Source organism: Maniola jurtina, chromosome 2 (genome assembly GCF_905333055.1).
Source record: "Maniola jurtina chromosome 2, ilManJurt1.1, whole genome shotgun sequence".
In the NCBI taxonomy this organism is placed as follows: domain Eukaryota; kingdom Metazoa; phylum Arthropoda; class Insecta; order Lepidoptera; family Nymphalidae; genus Maniola; species Maniola jurtina.
The window spans coordinates 6,233,593-6,248,887 of NC_060030.1; the positions used below are offsets into that span (position 1 = coordinate 6,233,593).

At 36.2% G+C, this 15,295-nt stretch overlaps 2 protein-coding genes across 6 annotated transcripts; both read right to left on the reverse strand.

Annotated features, from left to right (window-relative positions):
* Positions 1-585: 585 nt before the first annotated feature.
* On the reverse strand, positions 586-9,948 carry LOC123873786 (myrosinase 1-like). Of its 4 annotated transcripts, XM_045918839.1 has the most exons (10): positions 9,867-9,948; positions 9,307-9,398; positions 7,258-7,526; positions 6,326-6,730; positions 5,941-6,243; positions 3,212-3,346; positions 2,936-3,042; positions 2,362-2,497; positions 1,274-1,329; positions 586-897 (listed from the first exon to the last, which is right to left on the reverse strand). In XM_045918839.1, exons 1-9 carry the CDS (start codon positions 9,905-9,907, stop codon positions 1,312-1,314), a joined length of 1,506 nt encoding a protein of 501 aa, XP_045774795.1. In that variant the 5' UTR covers positions 9,908-9,948; the 3' UTR covers positions 586-897; positions 1,274-1,311. The 4 variants fall into 4 exon arrangements, with proteins under 4 accessions (XP_045774795.1, XP_045774773.1, XP_045774804.1 ...); XM_045918817.1 differs by lacking the exon at positions 1,274-1,329; XM_045918848.1 differs by lacking the exons at positions 1,274-1,329; positions 9,867-9,948 and adding an exon at positions 9,675-9,858.
* LOC123873922 lies at positions 9,899-14,222 on the reverse strand. Of its 2 annotated transcripts, none has more exons than XM_045919035.1 (4): positions 14,095-14,222; positions 12,125-12,336; positions 11,174-11,385; positions 9,899-9,986 (listed from the first exon to the last, which is right to left on the reverse strand). In XM_045919035.1, the coding sequence occupies exons 1-3, from the start codon at positions 14,134-14,136 to the stop codon at positions 11,187-11,189; spliced, it is 453 nt and encodes a 150-aa protein (XP_045774991.1). In that variant the 5' UTR covers positions 14,137-14,222; the 3' UTR covers positions 9,899-9,986; positions 11,174-11,186. The 2 variants fall into 2 exon arrangements, with proteins under 2 accessions (XP_045774991.1, XP_045774981.1); XM_045919025.1 differs by having other exon boundaries at positions 9,949-10,027.
* Between the last annotated feature and the right edge of the window lie 1,073 nt (positions 14,223-15,295).

A 15,295-nucleotide genomic window follows, 5' to 3' on the forward strand; every position in this document is an offset into this window, starting at 1 on the left:
TGTGATCTATACATATCAACCTAAGAGCATTTATTTAAGCGCGCTAGATTTTGGCAGAATATAATATTAAGTACTCCAGTTATCTTTATATAGGCATCTTTGGGTAGGCGCGCTCCACCTTAGACTGCATCATCAGTCATCACCTACTATTTGGTGTGATTGCAGTCAAGCGCATGACTATTATATCTAGTTAAAATAATATCTGATGTGTAAGTGAACGCAGGTAGCGTGTATGGGACTGTTAGGTTTGCTAAATTGATATATTAAAGTTGACGACTCTGCGTATGTGTGCCCTACTGTGTTTTCAGCACTGCGACATATGAGAAACATTCCATGTTTGCTAACCGTTTACGCGTCGCCGGCGTCGCGTCTCTAGGACAGGTCTCTGGGACTCTAAAGCGGAATTTACATTACGAAATTAGTTTCACGATATTAATTTAATTATTAATTGCACGTGTAAACGTCTAATTTCGTAATGCATGCATTACGAAGTTAGACGCTTCGGTGCAAAAGGAATTGATAATGATATTAATGTCGTGAAACTAATTTCGTGCCACTAATTTCGTAAATGTAAATTCCGTTTAACAGAATAATATTCGGAACAATATTTGAAGTAAACTGTTTTATGGTTTATTTTTTAAGTATAGCCTTAAATATTATGCAAACATATCTGTTCAGTCTGACACATGCAAGTTTTCTCTGTAGTGTATATAACTACGTGTATCAATGTTATAACAATGAAATTATGAATGTCATATATTGTAACTAATTTGCAATAATTTCATTGTAAATAATTTGATATTCTTATATGAACTAAATAAATATTTGTTTTAATATCCACTGTCGTTTTCAATTGCTTCTTCCATATCCTTAAAGTTCTGTTTTGTACGGTACCCACTGTAGGAGATATAAATTATATTTTGTATTATGGTATCAGTATGGTTGTATGCAAATCTGCTGATAATAATTTATGATTAGTCACATGCCAGTCGCCAATACAACGGTTAATAGATAATAAGCATATCTGCAACAGGAGTTATGCTATTTTGTAACAATTTGCAACCATTGCATATTAAATTGCCTAGACCCTTTACTAATTAAAATTTACACAATGCTTGTTTAGGTAAGGTATTTTTATTACTAAGGGGCCTTCAACTATAAAATTATATTTGCATACAAACCGAAGCCGGGTAAGCGAAGCCGGGTAAGCGTTGTAAAATAAATACTAAATAAATGTTAGTAATAATTTAATAATAAATAAATTGTTGCATACATATCAAGCAATTCCTGCTAGATGCATCAAAGCATGCTTCACATCCGTCTTCTCTCCTGTTAAAAATGAAAACGTTTTTATCGTGCGTATTAATATGTGGATAGGATACAAAAATTATTTATAGTCTGATTTATAATTCCATGGAATTCTGACGTTTTTGAATTACACTGAATTACAGCAGAGTAAAGCTAAGAAAAAAGTTGAATACAGGTCATGCTCAAGAGTAGTTACAATAGGGTATTGGACTGTAGTCATAAAATGATGTGATGCTTTGTATAGTGGTAGTTTATAGGGCTAGAATTCATTCTTAATAAAGAAAATAATAAAAAATATATATATATTTCGAATTTTTTAACATAATTAAATATTAACGTCACAAGGCAACAAACGACAAAATATTAATTCGTCATTGATCGTCTTTTATTTTATTTTTTTAAATTGTTTAATAATAAATTCTAGCCCTTTAAATATATATTGGTATACAAAACATCACATCATTATATTACTACAGTCCAAGACCCTGTGAATAGGTACCGGGCATATTAAACAATATTAATAGGTAGGTACATTGTATTTAGGTCTGTTCTACAATCACCATTATTGCATACTCCACCAGGATAATGAGATAAGAGGGGTCCTACATATCAAAATGTACTAAGATGTTACTAAGTTGATGTTTTAGGTATTTTCTAAAAAAATCAAATATCTCCCTTATGTGTTTCAATTTTCAATAGATATTCTAAACTTATACCTACTTACATTATGAATAAATTAAAATCCTTAAAGTATTTTGGTTTTATAAATTATTACCTTACGATAGTAGGTACATTCTATTTTAAATTTATACCTACATTTTGATATGTACCGAGCAAAAATAGTATCTAAGTATGTACTTACTTATTCTTTTAGATAAGTAATTAATTATTAATATTTCTTTGGTTTAAATAGTCCCCAAAATTAAATGCGATGGAGGATTATCATGCTTTAGGGTGAAACTTAAGCCCGTTTATAAGGTTATATAACATTTGTATAGTCGGATTTGATAGCAGAAATTGGCCGAAAGTCAACGGTTTATTTGTAAAACTTACAGCTGGATCCTTGAAGCGTTCATCTTGAGGTAATTCCCTCGTGGCGCACAACTGCTTCCAGTATTCGACGGACAATTTAGGTGTTCGCGGTAAGCTCGGGTCCGTAATATCGACGTGGTATAAACCGAAACGCTCGCTGTGCAAGATAGATTAAAAATTAAAACTGGTCAGGTGAGAGTCAGACTCGCGTACTGAGGGTTCCGCACTCGGCTATTTTTTCCGACATTTTGCACGATAAATCAAAAACTATTATGCATAAAAATAAATAAAAATCTGCTTTAGAATGTACAGCTAAAGCTCTTTCATATGAATCTTACTTTGAAAATTGATAATACTAATTAGTTATTTGTTGATGAACACATTTAAATTTTGTTTTTGTGATGTAACCACTTTACGATTTTCGGATTTTTCTTTTACTTTTAATGTTGGGAAAAATACCCGAGTACGGAACCCTCGGTACGCGAGTCTGACTCGCACTTGGCCGATTTTATTTGTAACTTGGCTACGTAACAGGTAGACGTACGTTATTGCTAAAATATTTTTTTAGACTTATTAATTATTCTATGTAACTTACGAAAACCCAGCTCGCCATTCAAAATTGTCCATAAGAGTCCACACTGTGTAACCAAGAATATTGACACCATCGTCGTAGATTACATTCAAAATTTCGGACAAGTAATCCTGAAATCCGAATAAGCTTATTAATTAATAAAACCAACATAAATTCTATGAGTAGTTTTTATAACGTCCATTAGCGTTTTTATAGCGTCTGTTTTAAATAATTTTTTGAACGAGGTTTTTTTAAAGTCAGAGATCTTTTGTTTTGGTGTTTGTCCATGTGCTTACTTACATTAAAATACTTAATTCGTCCGTAATCTAGCAAAGTGCCTCGGTCAGAAAATCCGTTTTCGGTTATGTAAATCGGTGGGTCGTTGTAGGAGCTCTTGCACCAACGCAAAAGGTTTGCGAATCCAGTGGGCACCACCTATAAGAATGACATAAATCTATACTAATAAATAAAATTGGAGTGTCTGTCTGTAATTTCGAAATAACTACCTCATATTAAGCTCATATGGTTATTTGAACGATACCATAACTGAATCACACGTTTTTAAAATTTTTGTCTGTCTGTCTGTCTGTCTGTCTGTCTGTCTGTTTGAAAAGGCTAATCTTTGGAACGGCTGAACCGATTTTGACGGGACTTTCACAGGCAAGTAGAGGATTGACCAGGGCGTAAAATAGGCTACTTTTTTAACCGACTTTTAAAAAGGGAGTTGTGTTTTTCTACCTATGTACACCGAAATCTCCAAGATTTCTGAACCGATTTGCGTCATTTCTTTTTTAATCGATAGAGGAACTTTGCGACATTGTTTCATAAAAAATTTGGAGTCCAACTCCTCAATCCTGATGCTGCAGGGGATCTGACCAATCCACGCGGGCGAAGCTGCGGGCATCAGCTAGTATTAAATACATAGGTATTAGATATCTCTCCTTTTAATACTTATAAAAACAGTAAAATCATAATAAGTCAAGACCACGCATGACGAAATGTGTCGTGATTTAAAGAACGTGATAGGTAATAGGTATGAACTATGAAGGCGTCCACAATGCAGAGAGCGTAGAAACTGCTATAGGGCGGATTGACTTCGTACAGTTCCTTGTATTATGTAGGGGAAATCCGGGAGACTTGCTCAGGTGGGAGAGTTGAACCACCTTTTAAAATTCAGCTTAAATTTCGCGCTAATGAAACGTCAAGACGGTCATTGGTAAAGCGTGGGAGGCCAATAACCAGCACGCCGCCATTTTTTACAATGGCCGGTTTGTTTGGCTATCAGGCTCGGAAAGGTGTTTTTGTTACGACGGAGTAAATTTTATTAATTTATGTATTCTTGAGATTGCGGCCGTGTTTATAGAGTTACGTATTGTGTGTTATTACTATTGTACTGCCTGATTATTGTAGTTTGACATGGGTTAAGTATTTTTTTGCTAAGATTGATTGTTTTTTCTGTGAGTAAAATTTAATGTCAAAGTATATGCGGGAGAGTTGAACCATGGCGGGTGAGGGAGATATGACCAGTGGTTCATGTCTCCCTCTACAGTGTTTGTATGCGAAAATTTGAAGTTTTATTTAATAAATTTAGAAATTTAGAAAGAAAACTTTCAAAACTAAACAAGGTTCGAAACAAAAAGCCCAGAGAAAGAAAACTGGAAAAGGCAAAAAAAAAAAAATGTTAATGATGATAGTGAAACCGAGTGTGAAGACGTATGTGAAGATGTTGCGTACGCTGATAGTTCCAGTAATAGTGATTTTGCAGAATTCCTGACGTGAATGATCGTTGGTATTGTTTTGTTTGCACAATGCACATTAGAAGAAATTATGACTATGCGTTTATGTGGTTTATGCCGAAGATATTATGTCCATGAGATATGCGTAGGAGTTACACAAGATATTGATTTGATTAAAGAAACGTTATATATTTAACTTTGTTGGCGAAATGTTTAATAATTATGTTGATTGTGGAATGTTAAGAATATGTTGAAATTTTCTTTTTTTTAGGGTTCCGTACCTCAAAAGGAAAAACGGAATCCTTATAGGTAGGTCTTATAGCACAAGTACAGGAATAAATCTGAAAACCGCGAATTTGTGGTTACATGATTAAAAAAAAATTAAAATGTGTTTCAATTTTCAAAATAAGATAACTATACCAAGTGGGATATCATATGAAAGGGCTTTACCTGTACATTCTAAAACAGATTTTTATTTATTTTTAGTAGTTTTTCATTTATCGTGCAAAATGTTGGAAAAAAATTTCGAGAGCGCGAGTCTGACTCACATCAGTTTTTTCTTCATAAGAAAAGCAATAGCTATGTTTATTTATAATTTAATTTCACTTTGTGATGTTTTGTTTAACATATCTGTAATTTAAGCTACAAAATGTTTTTATTTTCCCCTTTAAAATGCTATGTTCAACTCTCCCCAGACCCCGGTTCAAGTGTCCCACGGGGTTGGGAGAGTTGACCCAAATCCCATTTTTCATTCAAATATATATACCTAACATATTTCAGTATTATAATTTTGAAAAAGTAATTATGCATAAGTAATCCTAAATAAATAAGCTACTGTTTATAATTACAATTAAATCACTAAGCCTCATTTATAAGAAAATACGACACTTTAAGCAAAAAGTGGTTCAACTCTCCCGGACTTCCCCTACCTATTTACTGGATTTGTCAGCACATTTCCTGCTGAGTAGCTAAATAGTTCGTCTCTTACTTTTGGTCCGGTCCAAGCGCGCGCCTCAATTGGAAGCAACATATTTTAATTTATTGCTCCTCCATCCTTCGGGAAAAATAGTGGACTAAAAAATCGTAGGCGTCGTAGTCTTCAACCGAAAGACTCACCTCTGGTCAGTCGCGGTCTGCACCGCTTGTGTCTAATGACTCCTGTGAGCAGCGACACCGGCGCATCCAGAGCCTGCGATGACCAACATAAGTACCTCAGCCCAGTGCGTTCATTATTCAATCCAAATCCTTTGTATAGAAAAAAAAATACTTAGTAAATTTTAGGTAAGTACCTACCCGAAGCCATTCCGAGGCCGAATCGCTGCCAACTTTCATACTTGTTACAGCTCCGATATCTTTCAGCCAAGAAGGAGATTTGGCAATGGGGTCCAAACCGGCGGCCGTGATCAAGTGTGTGGTGTAGTGGTTGATGCCCAGGAAGTCAGAAGTGCCTCTAATCCTCTCAATCCAGTAACTGTCAAATTGTTCCAAACGTGGTTTATGCAAGCCCTCAGCCTTGCTTTGCTGAGCCACATTTTCTACCATTACAGAGGGATACCCTCCTTCTACGGTAAATATCGGGTGAGCGAACCATCCGAACTAGAAAGATAGAAGAATTTATAATGGATCCGTAAATTAAAACTTGTCTATCTACTGATTGAATGAAAATCATAATACATACTTTAAACTGGTTAGCCACTTCCGCAAGAGCTACTTGCTCAGCATTTTCAGGATCAGTTGGCTCATACCATATAGCATTGATGGAGATCATAATTCTCCCATTCTGTTTAGGCCTATAGGTCTCATTATACAAGTGATAAGATTCTGCGTGGGCTTTCAGAACTGTGTCACTGCATAAATAGTTTCCGACACCGTGACTGTCAATCGCAGGCGCTTTCTTGTCGTCGCCATACGCATCCTCGCAAATTTCATATGGCTCGTTGAATGTGATCCAAGATTTGATCCTGTCGCCGAACTCTCTGAAGCACAGGTCGGCGTAGTCACGGAAGTAGTCAATCATTTTTGGATTGGCCCACCCACCAAGATCTTGAAGGGTTTGTGGCAAATCCCAGTGGAACAAAGTTACCTGGACAAAACAAAGGAAATCCTGTACTGTAAATAATACTTAAGAGTACCTATACCTAGTTACTTTAACATTTTTAATTTATAATTTTTCCGCGACTTTAAGAGTGAAGTTATGTTATTTTTTTTTGGTATAGGTTAAATTCTAGTGTAGGAACGGGGAAGGTAGAAGATAGAAGATAATATCTACTCTACAGTCTACTTCATACGATAGAATTCACCTTTGCATAGGTACAGTAGGTAAAGGTTTACTTAAAAATATCCAGTATTTCCAGGTCCAGATTGGACTTGAATATAGTATGACTCTGTAATAAGTAAAATATAGGCGTTCTAAGTTCAGAGCTCTTTGACTATACCTACATTTAAAATTATGATTCGTGAAATAAATGACCCTAGATTACCTTAAGCACATACTTAATGGGTAGTATTAAAATCCATCAAATTCTTTTATTAGGCAAAAAAGGCCATGAAATAAATTAAACTTCCCTATTTTTTATATCTATTGTTTTCTCAAGTAGGTATGCTATTTACCAGCGGCTCAATATTTTTGTCGGCTAATGCGTCGAGAAGATCATTGTAGTAACGGATGCCATCAGGGTTCACGTGATCGATACGGCCTGTGGGCAGGATTCTTGCCCAGGATAGCGAAAATCTGTAGAAGTCCACGCCTATATAAGCCAGTGCATCCACATCTTCTTGGTATCTGTTGTAGGAATCGCATGCGACATCTCCATTGGTGCCATCAGCAATCATCCATGGTCGGGAATGAGAGAGCCGGTCCCATACATTTTCAGATTTGCCTGAGATCAGATACTTAATTTACTATGATTTTTTGGTAAATAAATAAAATCTAGAGGTAAAATACTAATTTGAACGATCATTAAATCTATATCTAAGTATGAAAAGAATTTAATATTGTTTCCTTACTTTTGTTACTAAGTCAATTTCAGCTCAAGATTCTCAAGTGCGGAGATAGGCAAGGTGTTTCAGATACGTGATAAACTTGATTGACATTGGGACCGAGTTTAATTGAGTGGCATGATCTCCTCGAAAGAATCGATAAGATATATTACATGATTTATGGAACAAGAAGTTCATGGAAGTAACCTACTTCTAAGCATTCGCATTCTATTGTTAAATGTCACAAAGCATTAGAATTTTTTAATCGTATTTTTTTTAAATCCTACCTTGGTAAGCAAGATTATAAGAACTCATAACTATATTAAGTATCTACTACCTAGTTACTAATAAACAATATGCAGGGTGTAAACAGAACGCTAGCAAAAACGAAGACAGGTGATAGTAGGCTGATGATTACAGATAATCATCGATGCAGATAATATACCATTAAAAACTGCGGTTTTTTTAAATCCAGTAATTTTTGAAAAGTTCACAATATATTGCAAATAGAACATCTGACTGACGCTAGAGGTCAAAGAACATGCCGTAAATAGGTCACTCCAAGCCAATGCCGCATCGTAGGTGGGGCATTGAGCCGAGTTTGGCGCGCTATACAATGCGGGCTTGAAAAAATATTAAATCACTACAAGATAAGGCAAATTAAAGATAAGGAAAACTACAAGATAAGGCAAATTGTTATATTGGCATTGGAATGTGTTAAGGTAATTTATAACTGGTTTTAGTGTCATTATAATGTCATGGGGACAGTACAGTGATATTGTAAGGCAATGAAATTTTGACAATTTCACTGGTCGTATGAGGCCGCCTCATAATCTAACGACCAGTCCGTGATTGGTCCGTTTCCGATGTTGAAAACGATGGTTGAAAAAGAATTGACCAATCAGAACGCTTGACGTCTCCCACTGCAAACTTCACTCATAATATACCTAGATTTTTTATAATGTCACTATAATGATCCCGGACATTACAATGTCACTAAAACAAGGCCGATAAATTATTGTACGAAATGAAGTTAATTGACAATCTACCGTGTAATTGTAATATCACTAGTGAAATTACAAGTGTAAATTAAAAATTTATAACACCCTCGACAAGTGAAGGTTACAGTAACTAGAAAAGAGCTGCTAACTTTCAAACGGCTGAACTGATTTTCTAGGATTATAGCTGAAGGTTACAGTAACTAGAAAAGAGCTGCTAACTTTCAAACGGCTGAACTGATTTTCTAGGATTATAGCTATCCCAAGTATCTGAGTTTTCCAAAACATCATTTTCAAATAAATAATTATGTATCTAGGCAACGTCCATCTCGACAGCTTGACATTTGTCAATTGGCATAATATTATGAACCTAACGGTTAGTTAACCTTCTTTTCTACAAGAAAACTAGAAAAGAGCTGATAACTTTTAAATGGCTGAACCAATTTTTTTGGATTATAGCTAAAAACACTCTCGATCAAGCCACCTTTCAAACAAAAAAAACTAAATTAAAATCGGTTCATTCGTTTAGGCGCTACGATGGCACAGACAGATACACAGATACACACGTCAAACTTATAACTCCCCTCTTTTTGGGTCGGGGGTTAATAATATCACGGCTTTGACAATATACCTGCTACATACTGTACAAGTGGTAGTACGGTAATGATATTATTTTCCTTACCGCTTACATTCCATGCCCCCTCTATCTGATGGGCTGCGGTGGCGACGCCGAATGTGAAGCCCTCAGGGAACTTCGTATGTTGCGCCAGCCCCCTTGGAAGAGTTACAGTTATTAGCACTATTTCTACTTCTCTAATATTTTGTCGGCGTTTTATCCGTGTGTATATCCGTTTGTCCGGACTCTGGGCTAATCTTTGAAACCACTGGACAGAATTTGATGGGACTTTTGCAAACAGGTCGGACGTTAGGAATGATCTGAATTCTAGAAACTTATCTCGGAAAAACAAATAGGTACTTTCTACGGGACTTTTTAATTGAAAGACATTCGCACGAAGTCGCGAGCAAAAGCTTAACTTTTTTAGAAAGTACCTAAGTATTTATAGACAGCAGCCACGTGGATGAGATGAAATTCGGATATACGAAGATTTGAAGACTGATAAAAATGTTATAGGTTTTGGTTCGAGCGATTCACTCCAATAGCGCCTAGTGACTAATCGGCTATTATCAGGCCGTATACGGATGTTATGGCTCTGTGATACAAACAAACGTGCAAGTACTTACAATTGGGTGATTGCTAACAGGGCGAGTATAATGGCCACCATGTTGTCGTCTTGCAGTGACGACTCACGCCGCTGTACTGGTCGAATGCCGTTTTGTGACACTTCTTTTTTCTCTCGATTCCTGTTACGGTAATCTCAAGTGTTTTCCCCAAATTGACATATCTTCAGATAAATAGTTGGAAAATGTATCAAAAATATGTACCTACTTATCTATCTAATAGCTATCTAATATGACCACACAGGGTTCGTAGGTGCCTTACCTACTTACTTAATTTTGTACTGATAATTCTGTAACTAACTACTTACCTACTTAACTAGTTTTTACCTAACAGTTCTACGGCTTCCTCTATTCATAACAACTAAATAATTATTGGTAATAAATAATAATATTTCATTAAATGAGAACTAAATGAAATGTTCAGGGTAGGTGCCATACTGGTGCAATTGATATACGAGTCCCTAGCTAACTTTTAAAACTGTCGATTTTCCATAATACTTAATCTCTTTCAGTTTTCAGTTAATTACTTACTACACGCATTTATTAAGGCGGTAGTGAATACCTTCGAAATTTCGTACTTAAATAATTTTTGATAGGTAGGTATGTATTTAAAAATTATTTAGAAACTCCTTGAAGGTACATAAAAATTATAGGCACCTAGATATCAAAGGAGTGAAATCTCTAAACGATTTTATCTTTGATCAAGTCGTACGATCATTGATGTCATAATATGTACATTTAGGTATACCTTTACATTTATCCAACATTATCCAAGGTTAACTTATATTTTATAAGGAACAATAAAATAAAATTACAATTCCAATGGTAGAGCCTTGGGAGAGCTACTAAACCAATAGAGTAACTAAGTTTAAACGACAAGGCAAGGTTAATTACAACTATTTATGTGATCTACTTACTATGTGATAACATACATTTAGGAAAAACATTTCGTTTGATACCAAACACACACACACATGCACACAAGACACGCCACGAAAGTAAATCCACACTTGAAAATGCGAAAGTGTGACTGTCTGTGTTCTGGTTTTAAATCGAAGAGTTCCTTTGAGATTTTTAATAAATCGGTCAAATGCGATCCGGACTCAAGTAGCGGCAATAGAAACATACATTCTGTTCAACCCTCTGCCTATTACGGTTCACGAGATACAGACAGATGGTCAGACGGACAGACGCGGAGGCTTAGTAATTGGCACCGTTCGGGTACGGAACCCTAAAAACCTAAATCCACGCGAACGAAATCGCGAGCATCATCTAGTATAGATAATTTAATTTAAACATAATCCACTTACCCATCCACTCATCTTAAGCCTCATCCAGCAACCCTTGCATGACGCAGAGATAGTCCACAGAAGTGGCAAGCGAGTGAGCGAGAAGAATTCCGCGAGTAAGGACATCCCTGACTTTCCACGTGTCGATGGGACTGCACGGCTGGGCGGCAAGGGAGAGCACGCGGCGAAATATGGCCATCGGCTGAAACCGCCAGGGCTGGTCCAACCACCAACTGAAATCCATACTTTCTATAAAAAACCGGTCAAGTGCGTGTCGGACTCGCACACGAAGGGTTTCGTCCCATCGTACATGATAAACACGATATTAATTAATAATTGCAGTACTTACCCATCAATAATTATATGATTTGTATTCCTGGCTACGGAAAGGCTACGGCCATGGTTCGACGGGATAGCATACCGATTACCCACACGATCGTAGAGAGATTGGCCTAAATCTGCATTCTTATTTGATAGAAGACCCGTTTATAGTAGCCGGTGATGGGTTCAGTTGAGCTGAGAGAGATCGTCACCAGATTTGACGTGCTCATTAGTCATGACATTGCTCATCATAATATTATACCTACTCATATTTTTTCGATGCAAGTATAATACGGCTTACAAGTTACACCGACTATATTTTTATGTAGAATGATGCCCGCGACTTCGCCCGTGTGGATTTCGGTTTTTTAAAAATCCCGTGGAAACACTGCTGTTCGGGGATAAAAGTTGCCTACATCAATTTCCGGGACGCAAGCTACTTCTGTACCAAATTTTATATTCGGTTAAACGGTTGGGCCTTTACTAATCCCATGGAAACTCTGTGCTTTTCCGGGATAAAAGCCTAGGGAGCCTAACTCTGTATCTTTCATCAAAATCGGTTTAACTGTTGGGCCGTGAAAAGCTAGCAGACGGACACTTTCGCTTTTGTAATAATAAGTATAGATAGTTAGATCGTAAAAGATGAGTTACCTTAGAAATAAGCCTTCGTAGATGATGTAAGTGAATCCAAAGATAAATAGAGGATAAAGCAGCGGCATGATGACGACCAGGCAGAGGAGTAGCGAGCCGATGAGTTTCAGGAAGGTAGGGAAAGCGGCTCCGTATCGCCATAGGGAGTGAATGTCTTTTGCGAACTCCAGGAGTAGCAATCGGGCCCTGCCCATTCTACTTGCTGTACGTAGCTGTCAACATTATAAAAACTCAAAACTCAAAATCATTTATTCAAAGTAGGTAATTGTACACCTTTTGATGGTCAGAATATAAGATTTGTAAGATGATATAGATAGTGGTGATAATTAATCATGTACCTAAACTTAAAATTAAAGATACGAGGGTTCCAAACGCGCCCCTGATCTGAGTATAATAAGGCTGTCTACAAACTGAAGCGCATTGTATGTGCACCAAGCTTTAATTTGTAAGCCTATCTAATTTAAAAAATATTCAAAAATACCTGATGCCCACGAGTTCGTTCGGGTGGATTTAGTTTATCAAAAATCCCGTGGGAACTCTTTCATTTTCCGGGATAAAAAGTAGCCATGTCACTCTTCAGGTCTTTAACTATAACCATGCAAAAAGTCACGTTGACCCGTTGTTCCCTTGTGACGTAATTGAAGGACAAACCAACAAACTTTGGCGCGGGGGCTGTGCGGGTGTGCGTGGCGTCCCCACTCCCCACCCCGATTTCCATCTCGACCTGTCGCGTAATATTATGAATATTTATTTTACGTTGACCATAGACCACTGGGTCATAACAAAATTTAGTAACAACGGATATAGGTGATATTGGGTTCAAAGGATAAACGGCCACTCTTTGAAGCCGAATATGTCACTCCCACAATAATCCAAATAATTTTAAATCTATGGTCACTCCCTACGCTGAGTTGTTGCGTTTTAGCTTACTCAGGAACTATTAAATAGAAGCACTGGCGCCAAATAAATTTGCAGTCTTGTATAGCAAATAATATTTTCAGAAAAACATAAAGCGATCATTCACTTAAAAATGTCCCACATTCGACCGAGGGTATGAGAAGTCAGAGTATTTGACCTTCCCTACAAGGCTATAACATATTACGGAATCGGGACGGTTTATCAGTATGTAAGTAAACTCTTTACCTGTACTGGTATGCACGTGTTAGAATAGCTATCAACCTAAGGTTGTATTTCACTTATCATGATATGCGTTAAATTGCGCTTAAGTAAATAAATGCTTTCATGTTCTCCAACTATGCAATTACCAATTATTTAAATCAACGTTGCATGACTAACAGAAACTCTGTTGTAACTAAGTTAAGTAGACCATCCTTTCCAAATATTATTTAAAAAAATTATTGTCAAATGATTTTTAGTTTTTGTAAATAGATAAATTTGTTTGAGAGCGAAGTGGTGCATCATTCACAAAAAACTCAAAAACTTAAAAAAAAAAACTAATATTGCATAAACTTGCTTTGAAGCTCTAGTTCAATTTTTTTAGAACATTCTACATTAGAAAAAAGGTAGATACCATAGAGGTATGGTAGATACACATCTACCTGTTTCGTCATTTCGCCGAAAACAAAATAATTCAAAACACTAAATACAACTTTTATGTCATGATGAGTTAGAAGGTTAGAATAGAATTACTTAGATACCTATCATATTAACTTAGTGAAATACTATTTATATAAATTACTAGCTGATGTCCGCAACTTCGTTTGCGTGGATTTAGGTTTTTAAAATCCCGTGGGAACTCTGATTTTCCGGGATAAACGAGATTTTACTCTCCGTCCTTTCAACTACATATCTCTATGCCAAAAATCAAGTCGATTGGTTGCTTAGTTAGGGCGAGAAGGAAGGACAAACAGACAAACACACTTTATTTAGCATTAATAATATTAGTAGGTACCTCTGGCTGTGCCTCTGGTACCTACCCAGTACCTACCCATATGAAATGTTGAACTCACTTGCTGCATGAATATTTTATTTGTCCGGCGATACGGTTTCATAATGATCGTTTTAACTTTTCTTTTTATTTAGTTTCATTATTAGAGTAAGGTCACTTATAAAATTATTTAAAAATATGATTTGTTTATGTTTATATTATTGCACTTGACATTTTGAACAAAAAAAAAAGACTTGATTATAGATAGTAAAATTATTGTCAAATTGCAACAAAACTTTTGTGAGCTAAAAGTTTACATAGCAAAAATGAACTTTGTTCCTACCTAGCAGGTATATAACGATAATAAATTAATTAATTATAAGTCTGCTTATAATTAATTATAAGCAGAGCGTATTATGATAATGGTAAGTAATTATCATTATTATAATTGTGTAATAATGGGATATCATATGAAAAGGCTTTAGGTACCTGAGTGTACATTCTAAAACAGATTTTTATTAATTGCATATGCAATGCATTTTATGCATAATAGTTTTTGATTTATCGTACAAAATGTCGAAAAAAATACCCGAGTACGGAACCCTCAGTGAGCGAGTCCGACTCGCACTTGGCCGGTTTTTTATAATACACATTTATGCGTTTACATACGCTTAGATATTTTTTTCTAGCACACATTACATACTAAGTATACTTAATAATATGTTACATACAATGTAGTATGTAGTAAGTAGGTTAGGTACCTACTACTATTCTTTCAATGGGCCAACCAACCGTGCTTTTGGCGCAATTTAAATCCTTTTTTTAGGCGCAAGCTTTACAACTCAGCGGCGCGCGACAAGCCCGCCTCTGGCTGGGCGCCCAAGCGTGGCGTGCGTTTTTCGTGTTTGGTTTTTAGTGAACCCAATATTTTAGGCATCGAGCAAGAAAGGCACTGGCGCACGTTCGATAGTTCCCGGAGCATCTCAATATGAGCTGATGATGGCCATCGAGGGGAGTTTTCAGATTAGATTCAATAATTTTTTTTTTTCGAAAACAGTTTAATTTTTTTTTGTGATGTTTATCAATTGTGATCAACATCCAAAAAAAAATGTGTTCTCGATGTAATTTGTGTTGATCGAATTGATTGATTGATTGTGTTTTTGTAATGTGACAATTTCACGGTTTTCGAATTTTTTCCTTGACTTGTGCTGATTAAGACCTACCACCTATCTGCCAAATTTCATGATTCTAGGCCAACGGGAAGTAGGTACCCTATAGGTTTT

Coding starts and splice junctions, on each gene's coding strand:
- LOC123873786 (XM_045918817.1), bottom strand. CDS start 9,907: ATGGTGGCCATTATACTCGCCCTGTTAGCAATCACCCAATT. Junction 7,527..9,306: donor GGGGGCATGGAATGTAAGCG/GTAAGGAAAATA, acceptor ATCTGATCTCAG/GCAAATCTGAAAATGTATGG. Junction 3,347..5,940: donor CGGCCTCGGAATGGCTTCGG/GTAGGTACTTAC, acceptor TCATTCTTATAG/GTGGTGCCCACTGGATTCGC.
- LOC123873922 (XM_045919035.1), bottom strand. CDS start 14,136: ATGAAACCGTATCGCCGGACAAATAAAATATTCATGCAGCAA. Junction 12,337..14,094: donor ATAAAATATTCATGCAGCAA/GTGAGTTCAACA, acceptor TAATGTTGACAG/CTACGTACAGCAAGTAGAAT. Junction 11,386..12,124: donor TACGAAGGCTTATTTCTAAG/GTAACTCATCTT, acceptor TATGGATTTCAG/TTGGTGGTTGGACCAGCCCT.